We start from the raw sequence: 12,320 nt of genomic DNA on the forward strand, positions 1-12,320 counted from the left end.
CATCACCATCATCATTGTCATCGTCATCATCATCATCATCATCTACCAAGAACCGAGCTTTTCCTATGTGTCTGTCACTGTGCCAGCCCTTGTGCATCATCTCTTCCACTGGCAACCCTAAAGGTATTAGTAAACCCATTTCATGGATGAGGAAGCTGAGACTTTAGGAGGTCAAGTGGCTTTATCATGTTGCTCAAAATTGTTTGATTTCAGGCCCATCTTCAGCATGTGAGACAATAAAAGGGCAAGATGTCCATTATCATCACCTTTATAGCCTTCCTCCTTGGCAAGCTTCCTAGAATTAAGTAGATACTTGGTAAATAATCAGTTCTACAATTAGGCATCATCCCAAGTGCTGGCATATAATGAGGAAGGAGTGGGAGGCAGGAGCTTTCCATCCAGCAGAGGAGACAACACCTTAGGAGCTCATTTTGGTGGAGAGGGTTGTGACGGATAAGGTACCCACAGGCTGTCAGGGCGAGTCAGGAGGCCAGGTAAGACTCCTTAGAGCAGGTCATGCTGAGCCAAGAGGTGAGGCCAGGAGACCATTCCTGGAAGGGCACATGGCCTGAGAAGGGCATCCCAGTCTCTAAAAAAAGAAGGCAATTTGGAATTGCTGGAATTTGCAGCATGCAGCAGAAAGGAGACATAAGCAAATTCCCCTTTTGGGGGTCTTCCAGGCCATGCTAAGCACTTTGAACTTCTTCTGTATGGAGTCCATGTCATTTTAAGCACAAAGGTGCCGGATTTCCCTTCTGGAGAGACCACTCAGAGGGTGGTGTGAAGGACCGATTTGAGGGGAAAGAAAGTAAGAGCAGAAAGGCCAATTAGGAAGTCACCACATCAGTGCAGGCAGAGGTAATAAAACTCTGAAATGTTTGTTCAGCAAACTTGTTGAAAATGTCTATTTGCCATGGGGCCATATTTGGAAACACAACTGGACTCATGAGTGTATAACTGGCCTTTGGAAGCCTCTCATCAACGTGAGTCATGTCTGTGGTATGAATGGCTGCAGCCTCCCTTCAGCTCTCATCTCTGCAGTGCCCCTCCCCTACCTGGTGTTTGGTTCTCCACTTATCCCAGGATCCTGTGCAGTGTTGCCTTCCCAGGCACCTTGCCAGCTTCAGCCGGCTGTCAGCTCACCTTTGCTAGGTAGCAGTGGTGTGCTACAGCCAGGGCTTCCCGAGTTGCAAAAGCTGATGGTTAAATTTTCAGGATTTCAGGATTCAGTCTCCCCCTCCAATTTCCCCCAACTCACTTCTCCTCTCCTTTAGTCTTTTATGAAACTATTGTATAAAATTTCTGTAAATTTCATTATCTATGTATTTATTCCAAATCAATTACCCCTTATCATTCAACTGTTAATTATATACCTGCTCTGAACCGAGCCCTGCGCTAGATCATGACATTAACACGGGGCATAAATAAGCACATGACCCTTGCCCTTACTCTGCTCTCAAGTGAGGGAGTTGGACTGTAGGATCTCAATGCTCAATGGCTCTAAGACCCTGAGAATGTGTTTCCACCCTCCCTGTAGATGCACTTGCCAGAAAGGTTATGTGGGTGATGGCTCAACATGTTATGGAAACATCATGGAGCGACTCAGAGAATTAAACACTGAACCTAGAGGAAAATGGCAAGGAAAGCTGACCTCTTTCATCTCACTCCTGGGTATGTAGCTATGGGTGCAGGTTTCTGCATAAAGGGCAACCATCTGTCAGGCAAGGCATCTGCAAGACACAATCATCCAGAAAGGGGTAGGCAGGGGAGGAATCTATTGGAATTGGCCTTCCTACGGAGACATCATGCAGGTGAAAAAGAAAGAACAGGCTGCTGTTTCCAAGGAGATAAGGAGTTAGTGCCAAGAGGTCCAGCAGTGCCACAGTTAGTAGGCAGAATGCTGACGACAGGGTCCTGGGCTCACTATAGATTACCAAGTAGAGAACAATGAGACAGAGTAGCTATTAATACGAAGATGGAGACCATCCTCTTTCCCTTGACCTTGTGGGTCCTCCAGGTGTGAAGCAAGGTTGGCAGATAATACTGGGAACAGAGAGTGACTAAAACCTGGGAGTGTATCCATGTTCCACAGTGCTATGAGTTTTGAGAATAGTTGGTGAGACCTTCTCACACACTGCTGGATGTTCAGCATTGTTGCCCTTCCCCCTCTCCAACCACTAACTCTCTGCATTGACACCTATTCTCCCAGCCTCTCAGTCAGGGTGACAATCTAAAATGCCCTCATCATTTCCAATTACCCTCTAGGGTCATTACTCAATACCCCCTTGACAATGAATTATTACAGCTGATTACAGCATTGGGCAAGACTTTCAATAAGATAAAAATTTGACCAATCAACAGAAAGTAAAACACAAATTTGACCAATCAACAGAAGCCTTAAAATATCAGTATCAAGAATTTGCCAGTCACCAAAAAATGATCTCGCAGAAAGAGCACTGATAGAGAATGGATCAATGCGACGTTGTTGGCATAAATATATAGTTAATGCATTAGGTTAACATTAGAATTAACATATGTTCTTAACATACAGTCTGCACAAATGACCTCTTTCCAAGGCAAGGCATCCTACAGGGAGTCATTTGTGGCATGCTTCTGGCTTCTTATAACTCTCCTCTAAGAACTCAGACTATCAAATAACAGACAGGGGTGACAGAGTGTCCTTTGCAGACTCTGCTCTCAAACATTTTCCTGGACAAAATCCCGTCGACCTTCCACACATTTATGAAATGCCGGTCCACATTGTCTGCTATGTGACAGCCCAGAGCCCTCCCTGATGTCTCAGGTTCTCCAGGAGAATGAAAACAGGACCAGCTACATAACTTGCAGGACACCATGCAAAATGACAATATGGAGTCCTTGGCTCAAAAATTAATGAACATTTCAAGGTGGCCACAGCAGAGTATTAAATCAACCATGAGGCTCTTCTGAGTTGGCCTTGGATAGAACAAAGCTGTGTCTTTGCTCACTGTGATGGCAAACAGCTCAGAAATTCAGGCACTGGGTCAGGGACATGCTGGGATTTACTGAGGATTTTGTCACATGACCCTCATAGAAGGTCTTATCCCAGGCTCTCCTTGAAGTCACACTGTGGCTGCAAGAAAAACCACACAGTTATGTAGATGCTTCTGGGGCCATGGCGTCATGGTGCCTTGCTTTCTTAGAGCTTCCCAGTTTCCCAAGGGCCACACATATTAATTAGAAGAGAAGAGCTCTTAAGTCAAAGGACCTAAATGGACCGCAAGGACCATTGCTTGATTTTACTCTTCACGTACCACTGATTCATTTGGTGTTTTCTTTGTTTATGTATTTCTATTCCTAAGACAAAGCCTATGCCTGGCCACTAAGTAAACTGGGACCATTCACTGTGCTTTTGCCCACAGATGAGGGACTGAAAGGATTCAATGTAAGTATTTAAAATAAAGTGGGAAGCCCCTATTAAAATTAAATCTACTGTGATTAGAATGGTGATTTAGAGGGGGGCAGCAAACTTTAAGTGAAATATCACACCCTTACAGAAAGTATACAGATTGTACGTGCACAATTCAATGCAGTGTCACAGAGTGAATGTACTTGTGTATCCAGCAAGACCATTACCAGCTCCCTAGAGGGCCCACCAATGCCTCCTTCCAATCATGACCCATTCAAGGGTAATGACTGAGGGAACTTAAAGGTAGTCATTTGATAAATAGGATTTGCATAATGCAAAACTGCTTAATTCCTGTGAGAAGAACTGACCTAATATATTAACTATATTTGCTTCTTTAAAATCATCATAAGTGATGGGGTGCCTGGCTGGCTCAGTCGATGAGGCATCTGACTCTTGATCTCAGCTCAGGTCTTGATCTTAGGGTCGTGAGTTCGAGCCCCATGTCGGGCTCAATGCTGGGTATGGAGCCTACTTTAAAAAAAAAAAAAAACATAAATGATAAAAGTGGTAGAGGAAAGTAGGAGAACACAGTAGTCTTCCCTGTGAGCAGCTGTTGTCTGAAGTGATATCATGCAGTGGGAATAAAACTCAGGGTGCCTGGTGGAGGCATCCTGTCATGACAGTGTTAATGAAATTGTTATATTTGGTTGAATGGAGATAATGGACATATTGATGTGTATTAAAGTGGTTTCTCTTAATCCAAGATATTTTGTGATAATAATTTTTGCTGCATTGAATAAAAACCCAGGAAGTTCCAGACCCCCCTCACCCTAATATGCTACCACCATTGGACAATCTGAGGTGAATCAACCATTAAATTTCAGATATAGCCTCACATCCTCCTACAGTGGGGGAGAACTCACAAATATTGAATGTCTCTGCATGAGGTACTTTGCATGAAGTCTCTCATTTACTATGTAGATTATTTAACACAAAGTTAATTAAAAGAATCTGTTGATTGGTTGCTGATGATGTATAATACTGACAAAATGTAGATTTGATCCAGTAGATTTCAAAAATCCTAATTTTCCTGTTCAAAAGCTCCATGGATCTAGTCTGCACTTTCTTTTCACATAACTTCTTGTTTCATCCACATCTGCTCCCTGGGTTCAAGTTGATTCCTGGATGCCTGCACCTTCCTCACTCTTGGTGGTTTGAGAGGACACTGAGCACCACCTCCTACCCTCTAGATTGTGCTCCCCGCCAAAGTCACCTGTGTCTGAAAGAGCCCAGCCCTGAGTTATGGTGCCTTTGCATTGATGTTTTTGATTGACTAATGCATCCCTCACAACCTCATTTTGTCCTTCAAACACCAGTGGAAATTGAAAGAACTGGCTCTCTTTCCTCAGATCAAAGAGCTCTTGATGGATAAGGAGGCTGCTCAGTACTTCGTGAAACTCCACATAATTGCTGGGCAGATGAACACCCAGCGTATGAATAACACAGACACTTTCTACACCTTGACTGGAAAGTCAGGAGAAATCTTCAATGGTGATAATGTAAGGCTTTCTCTGATTTTCACTTCCAGAACAAAAGTGTCCCCTGAGCTAGTGCCCATAGCCAACCCTATCCGTGGTTGGGTTCATGAAGGTTATGAAGAACTTCCTTCCTTATTCCTTGTTTGCCAAAGCACTTCCCTGTGAGGGAAGAAGCGGAGAGCCACACCGGAAGGATCGGGCAGGTGGGATCTGTTTTGGAAAGGGGGATATAAACTGTTGGATTTTGCTCTGGTCTGAATTCATCCCCAACAGAACATCATTCAGGTGCCAGCAAGAAGCAGCTTTGTAGTAAACGTCTTTCCTGGAAGCACCAGCACAAAGCCAGATCCGCATCCCCCTTGCGAAAGGAAATGGATTGTTTGTTTTAGGTTGCTGGGGTTTATCCATCCTCAGCACACCTAGCATTCCATCTCTCCTAATGCTGTTAGTTCTGTTCCGTTGTTTAAGTAAAAGTACCTTCCTCCCCTCTCACAAATAACCCTTTCTCTGACTTCACTGAGCCAGAGGGGACATGATCAATAGACAAAACATGATGTATGGTTTATGGCCTATATTGTTGCATTTCACCAAATGTCAGTAGTTGTTAGATTATTGAGTACTTACTCTATACGAAGGACTGAGATGAACTTTTATTTATGTTACATAAGACTTGTAAAATTCAGTAAAGATGATTTCTCAAGTGGGAAAACTGAGAGATCAAAAGTAAGGGCCAAAGCCAGGATTCAAATGCAGATCTCCTTGACTCCAAGACCTGAGTCATTAACCAGTATGTTGTACTGTGTGTGTGAGGATTAAAGAATGGATGGATGGGTGGTTGGATGGATAGGTGGACGGATGGATGTATGAATGGATGGACAATTGATAGATATCAGACAGATGGATGAAAATGTATCTTCTTTTCTCACAAAGACATTCTTTCACCAATTCATTCATTCATTCACTCATTCACTCACTCATTCGTTTACTCATTCAACATGTATTTATTATCTATAGCTTTTAAGAGCCACATGAAAGGAAGAGGGAATTAGCTTCAGTCATTTATACAACAAAAAATTTTTATTTTGTGCCTTGTCCACACAACACACTAAAGTAGGTGATAAGTTTACAGTAAATTGAATCACTTTGCCCTTTCTGACCTTGCAGTCTATTTGGGGAGACTTATGATTCCATTCACATTTAGCAATCCCTACTAGCCATCAGTGATTTCACACATTATCTCATTTGATCTTAATGAATGAAAGACCTATGAAGTCAAGCAAGCAAATGACACCTTTCCCATTTTAGGTTAAATGACTTATTGAAAATCATATAGCCAATAAATGACAGAACCCAAAGACTCAGTACTTCTAATCCAACATTTCTTCAAGGATACCTTGTTAATTTTATTTTTTTCTTGGTGATTTAGGACAATCAACTAAAGCTTAAACTCTATGGAGGCAAAAATAATGTAAAAATTATACAGGGGGACATAGTTGCTTCCAATGGGCTCCTGCACATCCTCGACAGAGCCATGGACAAGATGGCACCCACATTTGAGAGCAACACTGAGGTGAGCATTTCAGGTAAAAGTTAGGTCAACCCAAATCTATCTTTCTTTGTTCCCTGGAGAGTCATATCAAAGAAGAAAATGCATGTCCACACTATGTGCTTGTCCTTCATCTTTACTAGGACCCTAACCATGGAGAAAAAGGGATAATTTCTGTCTTCAATAGAATTCTGCCAACAGAAAGAAAAACATACGTTGCATTGGGTGTTGGAAAAGATCTCCATTTTATTACCTCTTTTATGGCCACATATGAAGATTCAGTCCAATGACCAGTTGTCATGAACAGTTACCCTTTATGGAGCATGGCAGTCCTCACTGTGATAAAATTTTATTTCTTTTTACTCATTTGATAATGCCCAAACATGCAGAACATGCAGATCTGAACCACTAATTCCATGATAATAGGAAACATTTCTATTTTGAGTTGCAGTTGACCAGGATCTTTCCTATCAACATTTATACATAAACTCTGTCATGAACCTTTTAATGTTGGAGTGTCTATATCCTAACCCACCTATTTCTTGTCATGATTTTTAGCAAACTATAATGACAATGCTACAGCCAAGATACAGCAAGTTCAGATCTTTATTAGAGGTATGTACTTTTCATGATTTCTGGAAAATGATTTTATGTCCATTCTTTTGTATAATGAGCAGAGATGTTATTTATAAATATTTGCTAAGGAATGACATCAAGTATTTGTCAGAGATAGGTTGCAGATATAAAATTTCATTCCTCAAATGCAGGAAACCAATGTGGGACATGCCTTAGATGAAGATGGGACTGGTGGACCATACACCATTTTTGTTCCAAGTAATGAAGCGTTAAACAATATGAAGGATGGCACTCTTGATTACCTCCTTTCTCCAGAGGTATGACACCCTACTTATTCTGATGACATCATGTCAGCCCATACAGACTTTTTCCAAACTAGCGATGTGCAACAAGTGACACATGAATCACCATCTATCCTCCTAGGCCCCAGCAAGACAGACATCATTAATCAATCACAGTCCTCAGGAGTACTTACTTACTTACTATGGATGTGGCTCCTATCTCCTAAGCAGAGATCCAAGTAGCCAGCCAGACTGAGCACAGGAAATGAAATCTATTTGCAACTCCAGGTTTAAATAATTGGTTTGATTTTTCCTGGCTCTTCTAATATTTCTCAGTAGCAAAATCAATATTTTGAGTTCCCTTCAATTTCTAAAACCACCTAGTAAATTAACTCTAAACTAGGCCATTCTAGGCCAGGTCTAGGCTAAATTTAAAAGGAATAAATGTCAGTTAAGTGTCTGACTCTTGATCTCAGTTCAGGTCTTAATCTTAGTGTCGTGAGTTCAAGCCCCATGTTGGGCTCCATGCTAGACATGGAGAATTCTTTTTTTTTTTTTAAGAAAAAGGAATAAATGTTATTTTTAGATGCCCCAGGCATTCCTTTCTATTGCTTTCATTTTTCTTCATAATAACCCTCTCCTTAAATACCATAAAGTCCTTCAGTTCTTTCACATTCTCTCTAGAAAAGAGATTTTTTTACTCCTTCACATAAGAGTATAAGTGACTGAAACCATTTAATGTTTCCTCTACCAGAAATAACAGGCTTAAACCAAAGGGAAGAGTACCTAATTATGGACTTTTACTCATTAGAATGTCAAATGATGGAATTATAGGAAGGGCCACAAGCTTTCCTCCAGTGCCCTGAAATCAAGCTGCCATTTTGGCAATGAGGCAAGACTATCCATGACGTCAGGTGGATTGGTTCATTATACAGAATGGAAGATCCAAATCTTTTAGGGTAGTGATTTCTAAACTTCAGTATACTTAGGAATCACCCTTAGAGTTTCTTAAGTAGGCAGCTTCACAATCCATTCCCCAAGCATTTTGATTTAGTGACACTTCCATGAGGTCTAGAATTAGACATTTGTGGAAGAACCAACTTTCTAACCCAGGCCACACTGTTTTGGATCCCTGAATCTTTTTGCATGTATGATTTAAAGAAGCACATGGATATACACCTTTCTAGAATACTTTCAGATATCTACAAGGATATCTTGCCTTTGAGTTAAAACTTTGAGTTAAAAATATATGGGTCAAAAAATATATGTAATATCTTACACTGAAAACAAATATTCACCATATTAAAGGATTTGCTACAGGTTTCTACTTAAAATGTAGATTTCCCAGTGTCTTCAAGGATGTTATTTTAAAAATACAATTCACGTACAAGCTTTCTGAAACCTAGCTATTGCAGAAAGTTGGTTATAGCTCTCTTTGGCACTCACCCTAATACTTAATTTTAAAAAGCTAAAAAGTAATGTGGCTCCCCTGGGAAATTATTAAAATCCTGAGATTATATGCCTTTGTTGAGTACAGAGCTTCTAATTTGATACCAGTTTTTAAAAATAATATTAAAGAAGTTCTCAGACACCTAACCAGCTACACTTAAAATTAAAACAAAACCCTTTAATTAGAAGAGAAAAATATCAACCTCCCTGCTTTCCTGTCAAGCACTTTTCTTCATAACTCCTAATTGTGGCTGGAGCTGGCTGGCTTGCTTGGACTTTCAAGAGTGGATTGTGTAGGGGTGCCTGGTTGGTTCAGTGGGTTAAAGCCTCTGCCTTCGGCTCAGGTCATGATCCCAGGGTGCTGGGATCAAGCCCTGCATCAGGCTCTCAGGGAGCCTGCTTCCCTTCCTCTCTCTGCTCTCTGCCTGCATCTCTGCCTACTTGTGATCTCTGTCAAATGAATAAATAAATAATTTTTTTTTTAAAGTGTGGATGGTGTACCTCTTCCCAGCTTCGTTCAGTGAAGATTGCCTTGTAACTCAAAATTAGCCTATGGTGGGAATATTTTTTTTCCTTTCCTCCTTAAACTTTATTTATTTTTTTATTATGTTATGTTGGTCACCATACAGCACATCATTAATTTTTGATGTAGTGTTCCAGGATTCTTTCTTTGTATATAACACCCAACCTCAAAAATTGGCCAACTCTGTAGATCTGGGCTCCTTTGTTTCCCCACAGATCTGATTTACCAGCACACCACTTCTCCTGGCTCTCTGTCTCTTTGCTCTCAGACACAGTATCTTTCTACCTGCAGAGGATATAAACACTTCAAGTCTCTTCATTCCGAGTCAAAACAGTTCTCCCGTTTAATTTCTAAACGAGGAATAGAATGATCATTTCTCAGCCCTAGAACCTGTTTAGTTAAAACTTCTCAACCTATAGGAACGTCCTTCTCTCCAAAAATTTTAATAACATCCTTCAGCTTTATTTCAGGGAAGAATCCCAGCTGGAGACAGAAAAGTCCCCAGTGGCTATGCCCAGGAGATGGAAAATAAACTGATTTCATTAGAGGAATGGCTTCTAATTCCGATTTTAGAGTGCCATGTTTCCTTTCCAGTGTATGTTTCTGCTGAAGCAAAACTTCAGTCTGGTAACAATCCTAGCCACACAGAGGCCACAGCTACTGAGGACGAGCCCCAGTTTATGACTTCCTCGCTGAACTCGGTGAAATGCAAGCACAGGGAACCAGAGAGACTGACCCTTGCCAATTCACAAATACCTTGCAAGTAACATGGGACAAAGGGAGGTGAAACTGCAGAGTTTGGGGTCATGTTAACAATTTGGTAGAAAAACTCTCTTTCTGCCCTGGCATCAAAGGGCTGGGTTTTTGTTATTTTTACTTAAAACAGCAGGGAGGAAGCAAATGTCTTCATAAGGGAAAGGATGCATTAACTACATGGAAAGGCTCTGCTACAAACAGCAGCACCTGGACATGCATCCTGTCGATTTGAGCCACATTAGACTCAATTCTAACTGAGCGATGGCCCTCATGGCTCCCAGCCAGACAAGGCGACAGGCACACACACAATGGCAGGAATGATACCAATCAATTCCCTTGTTGCTTTCATTCTCCTGCTTCTTGTAAAAAAGGATCGAACACCAATTAATTCTTAGACCTTTAGAAGTGAACAATCCAGTTGATAACGTCCTCCCTACACAATCAGAGGGATGAAAGGGGTCCACACCACTCTCTTTATTTTGCAGGCAAAACCGAGCCTAGAGGAGCTACGTGGCTTGCTCAAGGTCACATCAATCCTGATTGATTGCTTCAATCAGGATTAGAACTCAGGACACCAAGGTCCAGTTCAGTGCTCTTCCCAGGACCCCCTTCCCCCTTTTAACTTACTGGCACAAATGTTGATGCGGGGCCCACTGTGTGGCCTGGCGATTCTGATTAATAAGCCAGACAGACCTAGTCCCTGCCTTCCAGGAGCTTGCGATCCAGTTTGGGCTGACATTTCCCAGGGGACCCCAATTTCGCTCACCCCTTCCACCACTAAGCATCCAAATTTGGAATCGCATTGCTTCTGCCTGCAAGTCCTCACTTGTGGGTACCAGAAAGCAGCTGCAAGGAGAAGGTAAGAGCCAGAGTCTGAGGCTGAAGTCACAAAGTAACAGAGCCAAGGCTACAGAAACATTGATGCTGGGGCTGCTACCTGGGGTTCAACTCCAACATTTTTATGGGTAACCCTGACCTCCACATACTACTTTTGGCTTCTCGATAGGATGGTCATACAAGGTATCATCCACACCAGGATACTTGAGAGTGAATGGGGATGCCCACATGCAAGGTGGACAGTAGAGTTGTACCAGAAGAGCCAGGATAGGGGATCACTCTATTTACAGGAAACTCCCCCAGCCTCAGGACTTAGAACAAGTGCAGAGGGGAGTCTGGGCACATGGGACCAAGATTCAGCAGGGCTCTCTTTCAACCTGGGACTCCTCACTGTTAGGACATGTCCCTAGAATGTCAGCTTCTGAGAGGTGACTATGATCTGAATTTGTGATCCTCTCCTTGTCCAAGCCAGAGTGACCACGGCTGTGCCACTTATGAAGCAGAACTCAAGGGTTATGTAGCTTGTAACTCCCAGAACTGTAATCTCCCAGCGAGATTGCAGATTCCCACGGCTGCTGGTCCCCAGAGAGCGGTTCCCTGAGCTCCTCACCTCTATTCGCTCTCCCTAGCGCACCCTACGGGGATTGCTTACTCTGCTGATAGTCCCAAGACTCTTTTTTCTCCACCGCTCCAATGTTTCTGAAGCATGAGAAAGAGTGGAAAGGGTTTTGAAGGAGAAATGAACATGGACCATGGTGGCTCAGAAGGAGGGAGTGTCCTGCCCAGATAGTCCTAAGAAGGATTGTGTATTCCCAACTAACCAGCACGTGGCCTGACAAGCAGACATCTATTTACAGAGAAAATGAAACAGAATCATCAACTGAGGCTGTCTTAGACATTCCAGAATGTAGCTTTAGCCATTCAGAGAGGTAATGGAACAGAGTGACTGAGAACTTCTTAGTCTTATTATCCTAAGTTAGCTGTGTGACCTCTGTCATGTCTTTAAAACTCAGTGTTATCACACATAAAATGAGTCAATAGCGGTCCCTCCCTCACAAGGCTTTTACGAAAATTATATGAAATGTGCCTATAATGCTTTCAGAACAGGTCCTGCCACAAAGGAGGAATTTGGTGAATGTCAGCCCTTTGGAGATGGGGTTTTTCTCATCCTGCACTTCCCAGTGAAGAGATTATGGGGCATTGACTTTCCTTGATTATACATCTGAAGTCATTGGGGAAAATTCCCACAAAAGAGGGAAAGTTGTATTTTCTGCAATGACTAAAGAAGTATTTTAATTCTGTTGCAGGGATCTCGGAAGCTTCTGGAACTCGTCAGATACCACATTGTCCCATTTACTCAGGTTGGTTCCACTTTCCTGCCCTATTTTTTCCTGCTTTCCACATATCTGACCTTGACTTAAATTCC

General features: G+C 42.1%; 1 protein-coding gene across 1 annotated transcript in view; it reads left to right on the plus strand.

Annotated features, from left to right (window-relative positions):
* STAB2 (stabilin 2) overlaps positions 1–12,320 on the plus strand; it is a gene marked incomplete at its 3' end in the record, with an annotated part of 157,350 nt that overhangs the window by 55,712 nt on the left and 89,318 nt on the right. Inside the window, exons 10-16 of the mRNA XM_032844332.1 lie at positions 1,538–1,671; positions 3,342–3,424; positions 4,798–4,947; positions 6,353–6,496; positions 7,031–7,087; positions 7,240–7,365; positions 12,202–12,255. Of these exons, the coding sequence (XP_032700223.1) occupies positions 1,538–1,671; positions 3,342–3,424; positions 4,798–4,947; positions 6,353–6,496; positions 7,031–7,087; positions 7,240–7,365; positions 12,202–12,255 (748 nt within the window). The remainder of the gene's footprint in view (positions 1–1,537; positions 1,672–3,341; positions 3,425–4,797; positions 4,948–6,352; positions 6,497–7,030; positions 7,088–7,239; positions 7,366–12,201; positions 12,256–12,320) is intronic.

Source organism: Lontra canadensis, unplaced genomic scaffold, assembly GCF_010015895.1.
Source record: "Lontra canadensis isolate GAN:19392208 unplaced genomic scaffold, GSC_riverotter_1.0 scaffold150, whole genome shotgun sequence".
NCBI lineage: Eukaryota > Metazoa > Chordata > Mammalia > Carnivora > Mustelidae > Lontra > Lontra canadensis.